Here is an 18,383-nt window from a genome sequence, read left to right as displayed (position 1 = left end):
CTTTATAACAGCAGGCGTTGTGATGCTGTGGAGAGCTATAACGACTGATGAATTCATGAATGCATCAAAAACACTGGTAGGAATATTACAGTGGTGTTTAGTTATGGCTTAAGTTTGAATGTGCATTTTACCAGCTGGTTTGTCTTTCGTTTTTTTTCTGGCTATACTGGTTGAATTGTGTCAGTGTCAGTGCTGGGAGCCACCTGACAGCATCTGTAAGCCTTTATTAACCTTTGTTTATTACCAGATGCTAAAGCAGTGAGGCTTATTTTCCTCTCAGATAACATCTGTGCAAAAATCCATGTGAAACCTGCTCCACCCTGCATTGTTTTGTTTTTTAGAGGAAGGCGCTCATGTCTGACACCACTGGAGCAAATCATAACGACAGCCAAGTGCTCTGACACCAGTTAACCCTCTCTCAGGCATGTGTTGATGAATGAAGAAAAACTGATTGCATTAAAAGCCATGTTCCTCTCTGCGCCTCAGTGCAGCTCAAATTCTTGAGCTGTTTATCTTAACAGCTTTAGCAAATAGGGAACCGAGGCATGTCTCAGCACCCTCATCTTTTGCTGAAGTTTTTGTGTTACAGACAAGGCATCTTATAAAACTGCGTGTACAGTTTTATGTGAGCCAAGAAGGTACAAACAATTGAGCAAGGTATGGCTTTTAGTGTAGTTTTTCCTCAACAGCAGTAAGTGTGAAAAAACTGACAGAGTGAATGGGATGTATGCAGGTAAACTCCAGATCCAGATGAGCTGATTGGTGGAGCCGTGGGGAAACTGTCTGAAAAATAATATTGATACGAAGGAGCTGGAGCCGGCAACTTTTTTTTTCTTTGCTAAGGTCTTTAATCATGAAAAGTGCATGACACACTGGCAGACCGAAAAGACCATTCAGTGAAAATACATGCTTAAGAGAGAGACCTGCTGCTGCCTCCTTCCTTTGGGTCCTTAGATGTAGTTTATCTGGACATCACTTGCCTCCGCTATGACGCCCAGACAATCAGACAAAGACAAAGTTGGAGTTATTCTGTATCTTTGCACAGCTATCTCTTCTTCTCTCACCCTCTCCCCCTCCCTCTCCTGTTGTTACTTCAATCATGAAACTGATCAATGATAAGCTGATTGGCTTTTCTGTCGCAAGTCCCGTCTCCCTTGTTTGTTTATCGCTCACTTTGCGCAAGACAGAGGAAAACAGCGGGTGTCCGCTGTACAACAGCAGCACGTTTAAGCTTGATAAGCTGTTGTTATTGTGAATTTATTTAATATTACTTTCTAGTATCAGCTGATGTTTGCTGGAGCCACAGCACCACACTTTTCATTCAAAGGCTTTATAGCTTTTCTGGTGGGCCGGTCTCTAGTCAAAATGCCCGATTTTTTGTCCCAGTCCAGCCCTGGTACACAGTGTAAGCTTTGTGCAAATGCTTGTGTTTGCATAAAAGAAAGAGAGAGAGTTTGATTTGCATCAAAATCTAATATTAGTGGAACAGTGACAATAAATGATAAAATATAGAATAGTAAGTATAATATACTAATATCATTCTAAATGCAGCCTAGTAGAATTTCATCTTAAATGAACATGCCCTTAAAGTCTGCAACACATGGTGGAGTTTACTCATTTAATGTAAAGACGTCATATTTAATTATCATGATGAGTAGCAGTGGCAATCATCCAAAGCTTATCTCAGCGTCTCAGTGCATTTCAATTCTTGTCCAAATTTGGTCAAAATAATACCTCTTTTTTATTTCATTTTTAAATATATTTTTGTTTAAATAGAGAAATTTTATGTTACTTTGTTTTATTTTATTTTACTCTATTTATTATTTTATTTCAGTTTGCCTCCTCCATATTTCATATGATTGGTCTCTTGTAGGAGAAAGGGCGGGTTTATTAGTGCCATTGGTTGAGGCTTGGGATACTACCATCCTATTCGTTCAACCAGACGTTACTCATATACTGTTCGGTTCCCTTTTCCTGTGTTACCGCCCTTACCCTGAGTGAGGAGTCAAGCACAGAAGACATCGCATTGGGAAGACTGGTGCTATTTGGACATTCCCTAGCTAGGTCCCATCAGCCTCAGGTAAGGAAATAGACGACTGTTTGAGGTTGGAAATCACTCATCACGAACAACTGTATAGCTTTGCCTGCTGTCATTTGTAGTATGTTCACTGTGGCTGCTAAACGGCTAGCAACTTGAGTGAACTGCAAAGGTTAGCGCGTTAGCTTCTACATTTCATCGGACTGTTTCCCATGGTAGTGTCCGTCCGATACGTGCAGCTAAGTTAGCAGAGCAAGTGCCCCATGAACCGCTTGTTCTGGCTTGAACTGAAGTGTGGCGGATTTTGCTAGGCGGTGATAATTACAATCATTATGGCTGCTGTCAGCGTGGTAATCATAAACATGTCAAGAACGGGTTAGCTAACGCCATTCCGTAACCCGCTGTGTCTCCAGAAGATGAGACCAGCTAAGTTTTCACCAAAAGTAGCATATTTGATATTTATTATGTTAGTAGTGCTGTGTGGTATGTGGTGTAACTGCAGATTAACCCGGGTCTTCTCTCTTCTGTATGTATGATTATTGCTAATGCTATGCAGAATGTAGGTCCAATATAATGTGAGCTGCCCATCCCTGCTAGCCAGACAAATAATTAGAAACGCGGTATGAATAGTGCCTGTGTTTCTCTATTTGACCGAGACAAGAGTTGTTTGTTTTTGTGTTTTTTAAAGGACATACCTTTGGTGGGATGGCTCACACCATTGTTAGAGGTTAAGGGAAGACTTTGTACTTATTGTCATCAAAGTGCAAAGTCATTTTATCTGTATCGCAAGTATTCTGACACATTCTTTGCTCAAGATTTAGCGTGAGGGTTTATTGGTGTGTTCACAATGGTAGTTTCACCAAGCAGGACTCAGTGGTGAATGAAGGGTGTGGCCCAAGACGTCAGCTTGGGTACTTGTGGTTTTTTGCCTTTAAGCCCCAGGGCAGGAGGCCTCCTTCCTGGATCTGAGAGTCATGCTTTGTAGCCAAATAATAATGTTGTGGTGGTTGCTGAATTGACTTTTCTTTTTTTTCTTTTTTTTTTTCTTGAACTGCCACCACTGCAGTATTGCAGATAAACTGGCTTCTCAAATAGGTTTTGTTTACCCCGCATACCTTTCACTGAAGGGTGAAACCTGGCTCTGAGCCATGGTAGTGAATGGTGGCTTTAGTTTTTACAAAGAAGTGATGAGTTTTCTTGAGCCTGTATTCATACCCTAGCCCCCCCCGTGAGCTGAAGGCTAGGCCACTCCTTGAATCCGTTCTCATTATATAATAATGTGGTGTGTCTGGAGTGTGCGGGCAGGTCAGAGGGAATACACAAATCGTGTATGGTTGTTAGAGTACCACCCCACTTCCTGTCTCACCCTTGTCCGCTTTGTAAAGGAGCTGTTAGGAAACATTGTGTGAGTGCAAAGTTTTGTTTTTATGACTTAGCTTTTTAGCTATTAAATAAAAATGAAACTATTACCTGGCAGTATCATATTTCAAACACTTTTCTCCTTTTCCTGACTCCTATATCAATGACTGTTTTCACTTTAATATGCATAGTAATATTTCAGTATCAGTGTGATCAAGCCTCTCTGTTTTCTCTCTGTTCCATCTGTTTTCTATCATTTCAAACACTTTCAGGCACCTGGAGAGACTGAACACACACACACACACACACACACACACACACACACACACACACACACAAAGTGAGTAACAGCAGGGTGGAGAGAGGAACAGCAGAGCGTAAAACTGGAGGAGAGTAGGTGGGAGGTGGAAGTACAGAGTTGTCTCCCATGAGTAGCATAGCTGGGTCATTCTAACTATAGTCTTTTTGTGCTGCAGTTAGGGTGGTGTTCTGTAATAATGCAATACCAGTCAGTGCTTCCTGTTCATCTTTAGGCTGCAAATTACTATTTGTGCAGCTTCTGCCTGCTGAGATCAAACCCATTGTGGCAAGAATTACGCTTGACTGAGATGAACTTAATGTTTTCTTGTAGCTCCCATCAGGTTATAGCATTTACTCTAGGCATATCTGGGGTGGTGTCTAATAACGTATCACAGCAGGTACGCAATTAGATATCAGACGCTGTCACTTTTGGAAAGAGGATAGTGCCCCACATTTGGCCTGAAACTGAGATAATGCTAAAGGTAGAACCAGATATTTTACATTGCACTCTCTCCATTTGTCTTACTTAATAATATCCTGAAGAATGGGGCCACTACTCTTGCTGTAAAATTGGAGCACAGAGTAGTTCCCATGAAACTTTGGTTGAAGTGATACAGATTCTCAAGAATAAAACTTTAGTTTAACTTTGCAGATGTCTCCTGCAGGGGGGGAGACCTCCAGGTGAATTTACATTAATAATAATAATAATGGATTGGATTTATATAGCGCTTTTCAAGGCACCCAAAGCGCTTGTTATATTTATATGGGTCTGTGTGTAGCCTGAGTGGACAGGCGAGTGTAGCATGCAGGCAGGTTTGCAGTGTTGTTGGCCTTGAGCCATCTGTTGTTCTCTTGAAGGATTAGCAGACGAGGAGGTGAAGGAGAAAGGAATCAGTCAGATTGGACTAATGGATCCTTCCAGTGTCTCCAGCTCGGCCTGAGCTAACCTATTGTTATCATTATCTCTGTCTCCGTGCTCCATTTCTTTTCTGTCTGTCTTTTTTCTAATGTGTTCAATAATCTGTCAGTGAAGTGGAAAGTGAGAGAAAGCTGGATAAATAGTGTTAGGATTCCAGAACAAGTAAAAGGAAAGACATCTGCAAAGCCATAAAATCAGGTTATACTCCCAGCCACAGAAATGCCTGTTTCCCCCACACTCGGTGTTGATCATAAAAATGCACAATAACCCTCCTCCTCCAGAATGAGCTAAAGCTTGTGATGATGTCACGAGAAACGTATCCTAGTGCCATTCCATGATCGCAGGCCAGGCGACTGTTGTATTTGGAGCATGCAGTGTGATTTTCATATGATTTGGATGCATGGGATTTTTTTTTGTCCTGTCCTGTGACATAAAATCTAAAAGGTAGACTGTGTTCAACAAAAGTACTGTTTTCCTCTCATGCAGTTTCTTGGATTTTCTTCCGTAGGTGTTTAATTTGTAAAAATGAAATTTATAAACTTGCATGACGACTTCACCACCTTACTGTTAGCAGTGATAGGATTGATTAGCATAGAATTGAACAAGATAACAGTGTAAGTGTAGATTATTACATTTGTGAGCTTAGATTTTCCAGTCATCATTGAAGACATTTGAGCTTCATCTGCTGGAACTCACACTTGTGAATGCCCGTGCAATGACTATTGCAGTCATTTCAGAAATAAATGTGTGTAGCCGTAGCACAGTAATGGAGGAGATGGGGGGGAAAATTAGATGAGGACAGAGCCTGGATTGTTGAGACAATGAACTGAATGGTGTGAGAGACACCGGCCTTGTTGGACTCCTCGGGAATTCCCTTGATTGGAGAAACTAGCCAGACAGCAACGGGGAGCACATTGCATTGACTAAATCTTCATCAATAGTGTGACGAGGAGATGAAAGATTTTAAAATATTTCAATGAAGATTTTTTAATTTTCTCAAACAAAACAAAATCTGTTATGTTAAACAAATGAAATGAATATTTCTGGCAGGCTTGACTTTTGGCTAAATTGTTATAAAACAAAAGACGTGGCAGTGTCTGTAAATGATTTGGCTCCAAGTGTTAGTTTGATCCTTAAAACATACAAAAGCAGCAACATTTGAATCACAATGTTTATTACAATTTTTTTTTTTTTTTTTTTTTTTTTTGTGGCAACTAAATCATTTCTTTGAATGTGCACGCACTTGTTCTTTTTCTGTAGTGCTCAGTTACACAAGGGAAAACAGAGGTTGGAAAACATCCTGTGTTACCTTTGAAATTGTTACTTTGAAGAAGGGGGACCCAGTCTGAGACCACTCACAGTCAGCTGTCCCCAGGCTGACTTTGGTGCATCAAGATGGCAATAATAATAGCAATAAGATGGAGACAGTCTGTTGTCAGTCTGCAATTAAATGCCAGCTAGCTGGTAATTAAAATTTACATTCGGTCCTGACATTCAGAGTCCAGCCAGAACTTCGAAAGCAGAAATTCCTCCACAAGTAGTGACATTGTTACTGCAGAGTGGCAATTTAATTGTAAAATCACAAAGGAACTCAGCAGCCTTATGTTTATTTAAGAAAAGAATCAGAGTGCAAACAGCTAGCAACCAGAGAGTCGAGTCTTCGATTGCAAAGAGAAGCATCAGAGACGAGTCGTATCACTGGCACAGATTGACTCCGATTGGTTGCATGAGCAATTATTTGCAAACCTTCACCAGCCTGATAGTGATTACAGTCTGAGTCAGACTGCGATTGTCTGGAGGCAGGTTGCCTCCCACTGGGCGACATGTACAGTTGAGTGTGTTGCGCATTCAACATCAGGATGACTGTTGGTTAGTACAACTGCAAACATTTTTCTGGTTACCAGGAGTTTGCTGTAATATTTTTGGAAAGTGACAGTCATAAATTCTTATTACAAACTTGAGAATCCGGTCAGAATGTAATAATGGATGTGGCACTAATCTATAGGTAACAACTGCAATGAGGTTCCTTGGTTTATTTGCTTTTACACTACTGGAGCAGCCACGAAAGAATGTCTGTTCTAAATATACACTTACATGCACAGTTGCTTTTCTTGCAGAAGAGCGGCACAACTGTTTTTTCTTTTCACTGTGACAAAAATCAGTTGTTTTAAAAGAATACAAGTTTAAGTGTGTTTCCAAAAGTGTACACCAATTATTTGGAGAAGTAGCATCTGTGGAGTCCTGCAGGGAGTTTGGAAAATCACGAGGTCGCTCTGTGTTCGGACTGTGGCGTGGGAGAGGAAACTGCCTCTTGATTTTATTTGAAAGGACACGCACTCAGTCACTAACTCCTTCGCTTATCTGAGCTTTATTTAAACTTAACTGCAATGTTATGCTCAGCCTTTCAGTCCCAAAAGACAAAGAGACACATGCATTTCCTCATTTTTATTTAGAAAAAGCTTCCTTTATTTCTTCTTCTGTCTTGATAGTGTTTTATAAACTTTCTCAAATTTTCATTTGCAAAGAGCTGTAGTTGATCCTTATGGGATTGGTCAGATGTTTTGTCCAAGCCTGAGAAAGTTCTTTGTTCCAGCTCTGTGTGTGTTGGGTGTGTGTTCACCCATCATTACATCATCCCAAGGCCTTATTATCCAGCCCAGCTGTGATCAAGTGTTGGTTCACAGCAATAAGATAAACAATCTTTATCTCAGTTAACGACATGCAATTAAAATTGTCTTTTTGTGAGTCAGCATAATAAAATGAAATGTATGCACCATCCAGCGCTCATCACTAATTTATTTGTGTGTGTGTGTGTGTGCTTGTTTTCAGGTAGTGTCTTCCTGGTTTGGAGCAGTAATCCCGAGAAGAGCAGTGTGGCTGCGGTCTGGTGTTCGGTGTTGCTTAGCAAGCTATAGCTGGTACCATGGCGTTGTCCTACAAGAAGGATCTGGATAAATACAAGGATCTCGATGAAGATGAAATCCTCAACAAACTGTCGGCAGAGGAGCTCAAACAGCTGGAGACGGCCCTTGAGGAGATGGACCCTGAGGTCAGGGCTCGATGCAGGTTGGAGGAGCTCCAGGGCTCCTCAGTGGGAGGAAGTTCATTTAGAGAAAGGATTTATTGAAAGGGATTTATTGGCTTATCTCAAAATAAAATAAAAAAAAACACTATGCAGACACAAGTGGGTCATTAGATTTGTTAAATGACTAATCGTTTTTCCAACTTTACGTCTCTTGTTGTGGTTGTAGTGCCAAATGGCGCAAAGTAGACCTGGTTGTGACAGGTTAATGGTTGGGAAATTTCCCCCCTGGAATGCCTTTAACCTCACTAATTCACATGTAATGGTGGGTTTTTTTCTCGTGTGCTCTGACAGTCACTTCCCACTCCAGTCTCTATGGTTTGGAAAATAATTTAAAGCTGCAGCGGCTCAGGCTGCCAAGTCTTTGTGAGAAGAGCTGTACAGCGTAATGAAATCCCCTCCAAGCCCCTGGACGTTTTCTTTAATTTCCATTCAGTGAGGCAAATCGGTCTACATGGCGACCACACGGGGCCCACAGGAAACAGTCAGCAGCAATGGGAAAATAATCATTTCTGGGTCTCATGTCGGTGAAGAGATGAAATCTCATTTGGTGTGGATGCAAAACAAAGCACTGAATTTTGTTTGTTGCTGTGTGTATAGATTAACACACGGCCTTGTTTGCTCTCTGCCAAGTTTTTTTTTTTTTTTTTTATTCACCCACAACTAAATATTCACAAGCTGCATTTTTTGGATTAATCAAGTTCAACTGGTTTTAAAGTATTCTTTTACTTCCTTTTTGAGCAGCTTGTATTTCATGTTTTAATTTCTCATGTGACTGTCAAACTCCTGCTTCTGGCAACTAACACAGAGGCCGGAAGATGCAGAGGATACACTAGCAGAAATGTTTTTTGTTCTTTTTTCTAACAAATGGTGCCAAATATTGTTTAGCTTGGATTGTGCAACTTTTTCAATGTGTGGAAAAGGCTTTTAAAGCCTGCTTAAATGGATTTGATGAAAGTCTGGTCAAGGAGTTGTGCTGCGGCTTCATTACGGTGCATAAGTGCACTGAGGTCTTAAGCTCTAATGTGGCTCCATGTCTTGTTCCCAGAATGCTCTTCTCCCAGCGGGTTTACGTCAAAAAGACCAGACGTCTAAGACAGCTAGTGGACCGTTCGACAGAGAACGTCTGCTCAAATACCTGGAGAAGGAAGCCATGGAGTATAAGGACAGAGACGATATAGTGCCTTTCACTGGAGAGAAAAAAGGTGGGTTGTTTTTTTTTTGCTTTTTTCTCGACAGCGCGACCAACTAATCACCAATAACACCGGCAACAAGGTGCTATTACATGTTAGTGCTGTATTACTCGGGGGATGGAGATTCAGGGTGCACCTGCAGACCTAGCAGTAATTACTCTTCACCTGTGTTTGCAGATATTATTAAGACATGCTTGCACTTACATATAAGCATGTCTGCTCAGCATAGAGCAGTGTTGGGAGGGTGTGCTAATACTAAAGAAGGGAGGAAGGATTTTACATTTTGAAACTATGTTTTAATTGATGCTTTTAATAGATATGTTTATTTATATGCAAGCCTGAAACATATTTTTGAACCATGTTGGCCTGAAGTATACTACATAGAGTATAGTATATATTATACTCTATATAGTATGTACTGTGCTTGAACTCACAGCATAGTAGTATGATTGTCTGCCAAACCGTATGGGTTTAATGTCAGACTGATATATCCTAATCTTTCCGTGTGAAACTTGTTCTGATGGGTTTTGTGACATACTTGTGACACTCTTATCCACCTCTTAGAGGAAGCAAAAGGTGAAATTCTTTATGTGGCAAAAAGCCAGAAATGCAGACGAGTGAGTAGAGTAGAAACCTCAGTGGGAAAAGTAGGAAAGTTTTTATGAGATGAAGCAGTTCCTTTTGTCGGGATCTCCACAGATAGGAATCTGAAAGCTACTCCCTCACCAGAGAGGAAACATGGACTGATGTGTTCCACTGACCTTACCATGGCCTCTTAGGAAATTAGTGTGTGCGTGTGTGTGTGTTTGCAGTGACAACATGGAAAACTCACATCACTGTGGTTTTGTGGAATGCAGCTGATTCTCTTTTCATTGTTAGACTCACCCCCTGCTGATAACTAATGTGGTCATGAGTGTTTATGTCTCTAGTTTCAAACTTCACATAATTTCTGAGAAAAACACTCAGTGTGACTCCATGGTAACCATTTTTAACCCTCTCGCAGCTGAATTTGTTGTAGTTGTTTTTGTCGCTTCTCCATTATCCATCTTTTCTGTTGTTTATTCCTCTGTCTAAGACCTCGGTGATGGCTCTTTGGCCAATGATGTTACGGCCTCTTTGCCTTCGTTTCTACAGGTTGTAGCCAGCCTCATCCAGGAAGAGGTAATCATGAGGTCTGGCCATCGTGTCCAACTGTATTATCCTCTGTGAAAATGTGAAAGTGCACAGGTGTTCAGAACAACAGTCAATCAGGTAGCACAGTATTGTGCAGAAGTAATGTAGGCCACTGAGCAACACAGTATGTCCACTAACTGTACTGTGAACATGGATGTAAACTTACTTGCACATACTCGTAACGTAGGTCTTTGTGTCGCGCAGAGTTGCGCTCAAAGGGAACCCTATAGACCTGTTTCATCTGTGTCTTTTGGTGCCGGAGAACTTGGTCTATTGTGGCCAAGCTGACATCGTCAGTGCTCTCAAAGTTGACATTATCGGCAATGACTTTGTCTCTGATCTCCCAGAGTCTGATGAGGTTGTTCCCACGAACCATATCTGCAATGAGGGTTTCTTGTGCCGCTGTAAATATAGCAACCCTCCCACCTCTATGTGGCATTCTTTCAACTCTACAGAAAGAAACACGTGTTGTCAATTGACATGTGTTACAATACAGTCACAACTGATTTGAAACCAATAGACTACTTTCACAGGTTTGTAAAACTGTATTGTGACAGAGAAAGCAATAGAGTTCAATACCTGTTGTGTTGTCTGAATGCCCTGATAATGGTGGCCACGGTGAACCTACTCAGGTGTGGACGGACTCTTAGTCCTGCTTCAGCCATTGTCATGCCATGGACAATGACATGGTCAATGACTGTTGCTCGCATCTCGTCCGTAATGATGGCGCGAGGTTGTCTTGCTCTCCCCCCTGGACCTTCTCCTCTCCCATGTTGGCCTCCTCCTCTTCCTCATTGTCCTGCTCCTCTGCCTCCTCTCATTTGAACTCCTCTTCCTCGTTGGCCTGCTCCTCTTCTTCCAGGGCCAGCTCTTCTCCCTCCTCTGCATCGAATTCCTCTTCCCCTGACTCTGCCTTCATCCGTTGTGTTTGTTTGGAATCTTCAGCATACTGTGCACTCTGAACTTGCTTTTATACATGTGGTCACAGCATTAGCAACAGGTGTCTTCAATTTTGAGTCGTTGTGTGTAATGAATGACGCCAGGTCATTGTGTTCAAATATTGCTGACTGTGGCAAGCATGTTGCATCACATGAGCTTTCATTTGAGAATATGAGCAGAGTTCTTTTGCAGCTTGTGTTTTAGCAAGGAAAGATGTGTTTAGATTTATGATAACGGAGGATTGTGTTCTGTGAATTGTGTCTTCATGTGACATGTGTTTATGATATTGGTAAATGATGGCTAGATTTAGTAAATGTGTTTAGACAACTGGTTATTTGGTTTAGAGGGTTGGCTTTTGTGTTTTAGCATTTGAGAAAAACTGTAACAGTGTAGAGCTCCGCACTTTTGATTTGGCAGATTTTTACACCGGATGCCCTTCCTGACGCAACTCCAAAGTTATTTGTGCCACCTCCTGGGAGTGAAGCATGGACTATTCAGTTGTTAGGCGAAAGTGTAAAGCGCTACACTGTGGAGCGGCGAAGATGTGTGATCGATAGAAGCCTGATAAGCATTTTGTTTGCTTAGGTTACAGTGGAGGGCGTTACTGTTGCACCAAGGAAAATACAAACACACAGCAGATGTGTTCCACATGCTCACAGTGCTCAGTTTTTCTCATGAATTGCTTTCAGAGTTGAAGCATATGGCTTTAAGCGTCCATGTAACAAAGCTATACTGATGTGATACTGCAAGTCAACTAAGCCTATTACTACAAATTCACTGTTCATGATAATAGTTCAGTTAGTTTAATTATTCTGGTTGAATACACACTAGTACAATGTGTAACCTGGGTTAGCCTTACGCACCCAAATAACAAGAGCGAATTGAATAGCTGAAAACAGATGGACAGACGTCCAAAGATTTCCTATATTTATTAGTAGGTATACATGTTTTGTACTGTTTTTGCTCATGTTCTGTAATTACCTCTCCGTGTTGGTTACTGTTACCTGGTTATGTGGTGAGCAAAGCCACATGATCAGAATCATTTGGAAGAGATAACAAAAGCCTGCGGTTTGCTGTAAATGCCGGCGATGGTGGAAAAACTGGTTTGCAGCTTCAGTTGACCTAACCTTACCTGCTGTATCTGTGATGTTAACTTTGAGTTAGTAAATAAAGTTTTCATTTGTAAACGGTGATAGTGATAAACTGCTCATTTGTAGATGTTGAGATTTTTTAACAATGCAAAAACAGATTAGTGCACGAAGACGGTGCCTTCTGCTTTAAGTTACAATTGAAACCTGATTGGAGAAACATGCCTCCCTTTGACACCTATTAGATAAGTTACTGCTAGAATCTAGTATTTCATGGGAGAAGCTTTTTGAATGAGAATCAATTTGAGCCAAAGATTTTATTTCTTCTTCCTTCTTTTTTTTTTGAGGCACGTATACATTACTATCGTCATCTTTTATGTACAGTCCATGTGAATGCCTTTTGAGTTTTTAAATCCAGTTTTAAATCCGTCGTTCTATGGCCCTGGTTTTTCCTTGTTTCTGCCGAGTTGAATTTCGCTCCAGAGGGACTGGCACAGGATGCTGCCTGATGACTGTATTTAATGTTTGTTGGCTTTCAGGAAGTGCCAGTGCACCCCACTAGGGACCGGTTTGAGCAATTTGAGCAGCTTGACTGATTTAGGAGGGGGAGGGGGGGAAATGAAGGGCTGTTCCCGGGGTGTTTTTGTTTAAGAAGACGGGCAAATGGAGAGGCAACAAATGGCACCCACTGGATGGTCTCTCTGCCCAGTGCAAGTGTTTGGTTGCCCCAGCAGTGCAGTTTAGATTAGACTCAAGTCATTGTTCCATGACTTCCTTTGTGCTTTCTGTTTCTTCCCTCTGATGGGTTACCATGGCAATACTGTAACTGTCAATGCGGTCCAAGTTGAGCGAGTCTTGTGCACACTTAACCTCTTGTAAGAAATGTAACCAGTTTAAAAAGTAATTCGCAATTTAAAATCCTTTAGTGACAGTCAGTGTCAGTGTAACTACCGTAGTTGCTCTTAAATGAAGCTTAATATGCTGCAAGGAATTGTGTAGAAATGGCCTAAAATGAGACTGTGATACATCATCCATGGTCCCAAAACTTGATGTTAAAGTAAAAAGTAAGTAGGTCTAAGGGAGTTTATTAACAGTTATGTGTTTGTTTTGTTTTTAAATAGAAAAGTATCTGTTTTTACTCGACTCCTTTGAAATTTGACTGAAGTGTTCTCTTTGTTTGCCCACAGGTAAAGTGTTTGTTCCTAAGCAAAAGCCAATAGAAACACGTAAGGAGGAGGTCACGACCCTTGATCCAGAATTGGAGGAAGCGCTCTCCAGTGCCACGGATACGGAGCTGTGTGATCTCGCAGGTAAGAATGAGAAAATACTTCAGAGAGTCTTTGTGGAAAGGCTTCAAAAACACAAGTGTTTAAGTGGGTGTGATTGAAGACAAGGCTGTATTGTAGTGGTGGGAACTTTCTCTGGGCTCAGTCTGTGCTGGGACAATAAAACACAAGCTCTTTTCACTCCTTTACTGTGTGTCTTGATGGGGGGAATAAAAAGGGCATTGAGCAAAATCACACCAGTGGCCTGCTATGCCATTTAGAATTGGTTACTTTTGTCCACACTGGAGAACATGCATGCATACATGTATCCATGTATGTTCTGGTCTGTGGTCTTAGCCTCAGTCACTGAAAATACCGTCTGCTTTCGTTCGCAGCGATCCTGGGTGTTCACACACTGGTTACCAGTAGTCAGACATATGATGGAACAGGAAGTAAAGAGGGTTACAACAGTGAGTATTAAACGTAATTTATCCCAGTTAACTCAACTATTCGGAAGAGAAAAATCTGCTGACCTACACTTGCGTTTGTGTCTTAGATGTGGTAAAAGGGGAGAAGATGAACCCAGTGTTCGATGAGCCTCCCAATCCCACTAACGTAGAAGACACTCTGCAGAGGGTGAAAAGCAATGACAGCACCTTAACAGAGGTCAACCTTAACAACATTAAGGTATGTAGAAACGTGCGTGTATGTATATGCTGGTCAGTCCCCGGACCAATGGCAGTGTCTTTGTCTGCTTTTCCAGAACATTCCGATTCCCACGCTGAAGGACTTCGCCAAATCCATGGAGAAGAACACGCACGTCAAGAAGTTCAGCCTGGCAGCCACGCGGAGTAACGACCCAGTCGCTGTGGTGAGTGGTTGATATGCTTCTCGTGGCTTTTGCAGACACCTGAGAACTTCACACTCACATCTTTGCCTTCTTCCTCCCAGGCGTTCAGCGATATGCTGCGGGAAAACAAAACATTGCGAAGTTTGAATTTGGAGTCCAACTTCATCACCGGGGCAGGAGTGCAGGCTTTGGTTGATGCATTGCGAGACAATGACATGCTCACAGAGATCAAAATAGACAACCAGGTACAGTAACAATTAGCTCAGAAGTTCCAGTAATGGAAAAGGAGGAAGGGGAAATTTCACACCTGTAATTTTGGTTTAGCTGAAAAAGCTGTTGTATTTTTTTCTCTAATGAACTGTATCTATTTGTGCGTACTGTAGAGACAACAGCTGGGTACTACCGTAGAAATGGAGATTGCTAAAATGTTGGAAGAGAACAAGAGCATAGTGAAATTTGGCTACCACTTCACCCAGCAAGGGCCCCGATCCAGAGCTGCCGCAGCTATCACCAAGAACAACGACCTGGGTATGAACGCAGCACGCACAGACTCGACACTCTGAGATTTGTTTAAACTCGCAAAAGTCGGGCGAGCCGTTTCCGCTCCCCCCCCCCCTCCCCCGCCTTCCTCTAGTCATCTGTTTTATGGGAGTGTGATGACATAGTTGAAACATCTGTTCAATATCTCACTCCGCAGTGACGACCTCTGCTCTCTCTTTTAGCTCCTCCTCCAGACAGAGTCGTGGTAGCACAGGTGTGATGCATGGGTGTGGCTCCCACGTGTGTCAGTGCATCAGTGATAACGGAGATTAGTTTCACAGTATTTGAATGGAGCGTTCACCATATTAACCGTGTGAACATTGACACTGCGTGATATGCAGCTTTGAGAGTGACGACATCTCACTTCTTGTTTTCTGCACATGCTGACACACACTGTATAAATAGGTGTACATTTTAACCACACAGCTCATGATGACTCACTCAGCGTCTTCATGATGAACTAACAAGCCTGCGTAGGGTTAAGATTGTGTAGCATGTTTACAGTTGGTTTTATTCGTGTGTTCTTTAAGTCTTTCACCTCTCGTTTTATTGTGCTTTTCCTCTCCAGTTCGCAGGAGGCGAGTGGAAGGGGATGTGTAGGGACGCCACGACACCAGTCTCCCAGCCAATCCTGTTTTTCATCTCATTGTGTGGAATAATTTCAGCCAATGCCCTGGTCTTTCTCATCTCACTGTGTGGAAACTTTAGTCTTGTGCCAAACTGCGGGGCAAGGCATGCTAAACCTGAACATACATCTGAGAAGAAGGGAAATAACTGGAATTGCCCTCTCCGTACACATGTTCATACTTATATGTTTATTATTATGTTGTTATTGAAGCTGTAAATCTTAGTTTTTAGTCATTCATTTCAGCTGCTCCCCCTTTTTTTGAGCCTTTACATTCTTTCCCCACTTTTTACTTGCTTTGTTTCCCGTTTTTACAATTCTACAATTATGTGAGCTACCAACAAGTACCAACAACATCAATAACAGCTCTATAAAGACAGTAACTAATGGTGACCTTTGTGTCCTGATAGCTTGCTATTGAGGCTGAAGCGTCTTGTGGAATTCCTGTATTGATTAAGCACTCATCAGAGCGATACAGAGAGCTCTGAAGTTTAGTGATGACTTTAGCTTCAAGAAGTGATGTCATTCAAGGCTTGCCTAATCTGCTAGAGACACAGTGGTTATTGCTTGGAGATAAATACCAGACTGCTGACCTGAATGCCTGACTATACAGCTGAATGTTAGCATTGTGAAAACAAGGGCTGTTGTGCAGTGTTGTGCAGCGCGCTTGGCAACAGTTTACATGAGCAGGTGTTGTTTATTAGAGCTGCCTTGTAAAGCCAGAAGTACTGCTGAGTTGGAGTGGCTAACAAGGCGTGCAAAAAGTGCACCAGGTCTCTTAGCCAGTGCTGGTACTGTACTGTCAGCCCCACTCAGACTGTATATCAAAGATGGATATAGCCACTGCAACATTACCTATTGTTTTATGCAGTCTCATATTTTTTAAAACCTGAAAACTGGCTAGTCACAAGGAGGGTCCACCTTAAGTTGTATCCTTATTTTATATTCATTTTTGATGCAAATTTACTAAATTAAAAATTGTGTTTTATTAAATAGGATGTTAACATAGCCATTGAGGCCACAAACTTCAGCTCCCGTAGGCAGTAAGGTCATTTTCCTCATAGGCTTCTATATAATCAGATGTTTTCGAAAACGGAGGGGTCGCCCCCTGCTGGTCATTAAAAAGGATTCACGTTTAGGGTTCTTTCTTCACTGTGTCCATCTACATGTACAGTCTATGGTTTGATTTGAAACACCCTGCAGTAGCTGTTGGCTCGCCCCTCGTATAAAATGTATACTTTATCAGTGCGATATTGCTTTACTGTTTTATTCTATGATCTTGTTTTGATACGGTTCAGTTTCTGTTGCTAGTTTTTGTGATCACTTTATTTTCTTGACAGGAAGTTCTAACTGTTTTGATATTTTGGAGTAAGCAAAGCTGCGGTTGTGCTGTAAATGGACCGTGATATTATTGCCAGTCATGGCTATTAAGGCCTTGACCTGCTCCTACAGATGTCTGCTTAACATACTTGGTTTCACTGATGCTTAACCATGCCAAAGACTAACACATGCAGTGCTTAAAGTATCGATAGTAGACATAATGGTTACTGGCTCAGGTTTGGCTTTGTGACAGAGAGATTTACATCATGGCGTACAATGGTTTTACTTTCTTTTTTTTTTAAATGTGTGATGTTCACAGCGGCATCTTCTTCGAGCAGTCCAATGAGGTGCGAGGAAGGTTTAGCAAAAGGTTTGCACAAAACTTTCTACTTTGACTTCTCAGGTTGCGACTGCTCGTGAAATGTTTCTTTGAACTACATCTCACTTTTAACTTTCCACTCAAACTTCCACACTCTCAGCAGTAAGAGGTCACTTATGAAATATTAGATGACACCACGCTGTGTGCGCATCAAGTAGACTTTCTTTAGCTCGAGATGGGTATAACAGGACTAATTCAGGAGTTACTTGAAACTTGTATATACTGTTTATGTGTAATAGGAACAATATCCTGGCATGAAGTCATCACCTGTGAACATCATGTTTCTGTTGACCAAAAATGTTTTCATCAGCCTCACATTCCTCACAAGAGCTGTACTGTTTTTATATCCATGCACTTTTTCCACGAGCATATCTGCTTCTTTTTTCCATTACTGTTTTTTCTCTTCCTGGTGGACACTCTGCTAAAGGAGAAAACTGCTTCCTTGCTTGAGCTTGTTAATAATACTCTGATTCATAAAAGCTATATAAATGATAAAAAATGCCATCTCAAATTCAAAGTGTGCACGTACACATAATGTTATATGTGCACCACGTGAACCTACAAAAGTCACTGCTGAGATTTTTTTTGTACCTTAAATCAAAACCCAGGTGTTAATGCAAGGATTCTGTATTATAAGAAAACCACAAGACTGGTAAAACGCACTGCTGAATATAAAACAACTTCAATAATAAATGTTTTTACATAATTTGTCTGTTCTGGGGGTTTTTGTTGTTGTTTTTTCCTCAGCATAAATTACAAAACTTTTGCACAACATTTCAGGAAAGCTGGAATATTAGATGCCTTGTATTTTCTGTCTGCATTTGGTCAGACTTCCAGCCATCTTGTTTATACTGTGCTTCCACAGGCTCGCTCAATCTTACAAAAATCACCTAAATTAGAGTAATGGTTAGCATGTGTTTTAAGCTATTTAATTAAACCCAAAGGGGAGAGAAGTAAAGTAAAACAAAAATGAGAGGCTCACATGGGGAAGGTACACAGTGACATAGAGACAAGAGAGAAAGAAGCAAACTGAGGTCCAGTGATGGTGGAAGATGTAGTACCACACACAAAAAAAATAAATATATATATATTATTAATGTCTCATTAGTGTCCTCATTAATATGTGCTTTTTTGCACCATCTAGTGGTAACAGAAGCACGACAGCCTAATTAGTATTCCGCTGCAATGACCGGGAGGAAAGTGCAAGTTTTATGTCAAATTTTATTTTATAAAAAATTTGAAGAAAAAAGAGCTTAGACAGAAAGAATTTCACAACATTTAGATGATTTAAATTGGACTTTATTTTATCTGAC

General features: G+C 41.3%; 2 protein-coding genes across 2 annotated transcripts; one reads left to right on the top strand and one right to left on the bottom strand.

The window, feature by feature from the left end:
• The first annotated feature begins 1,825 nt into the window (after nucleotides 1-1,825).
• tmod2 (tropomodulin 2) lies at nucleotides 1,826-17,776 on the top strand. The gene is made up of 10 exons (XM_026163735.2): nucleotides 1,826-2,080; nucleotides 7,446-7,665; nucleotides 8,747-8,903; nucleotides 13,279-13,401; nucleotides 13,752-13,826; nucleotides 13,913-14,043; nucleotides 14,120-14,227; nucleotides 14,308-14,451; nucleotides 14,590-14,734; nucleotides 15,315-17,776. The coding sequence occupies exons 2-10, from the start codon at nucleotides 7,540-7,542 to the stop codon at nucleotides 15,344-15,346; spliced, it is 1,041 nt and encodes a 346-aa protein (XP_026019520.1). The 5' UTR covers nucleotides 1,826-2,080; nucleotides 7,446-7,539; the 3' UTR covers nucleotides 15,347-17,776.
• On the bottom strand, nucleotides 9,633-11,039 carry LOC145419737 (uncharacterized). The gene is made up of 3 exons (XM_080288130.1): nucleotides 10,644-11,039; nucleotides 10,231-10,513; nucleotides 9,633-10,094 (listed from the first exon to the last, which is right to left on the bottom strand). The coding sequence occupies exons 1-3, from the start codon at nucleotides 10,772-10,774 to the stop codon at nucleotides 10,020-10,022; spliced, it is 489 nt and encodes a 162-aa protein (XP_080144256.1). The 5' UTR covers nucleotides 10,775-11,039; the 3' UTR covers nucleotides 9,633-10,019.
• Nucleotides 17,777-18,383: the final 607 nt, after the last annotated feature.

The sequence above is a fragment of the Astatotilapia calliptera genome, chromosome 1, assembly GCF_964374335.1.
Source record: "Astatotilapia calliptera chromosome 1, fAstCal68.1, whole genome shotgun sequence".
NCBI lineage: Eukaryota > Metazoa > Chordata > Actinopteri > Cichliformes > Cichlidae > Astatotilapia > Astatotilapia calliptera.
This window is presented reverse-complemented; position numbering and strand designations above follow the sequence as displayed.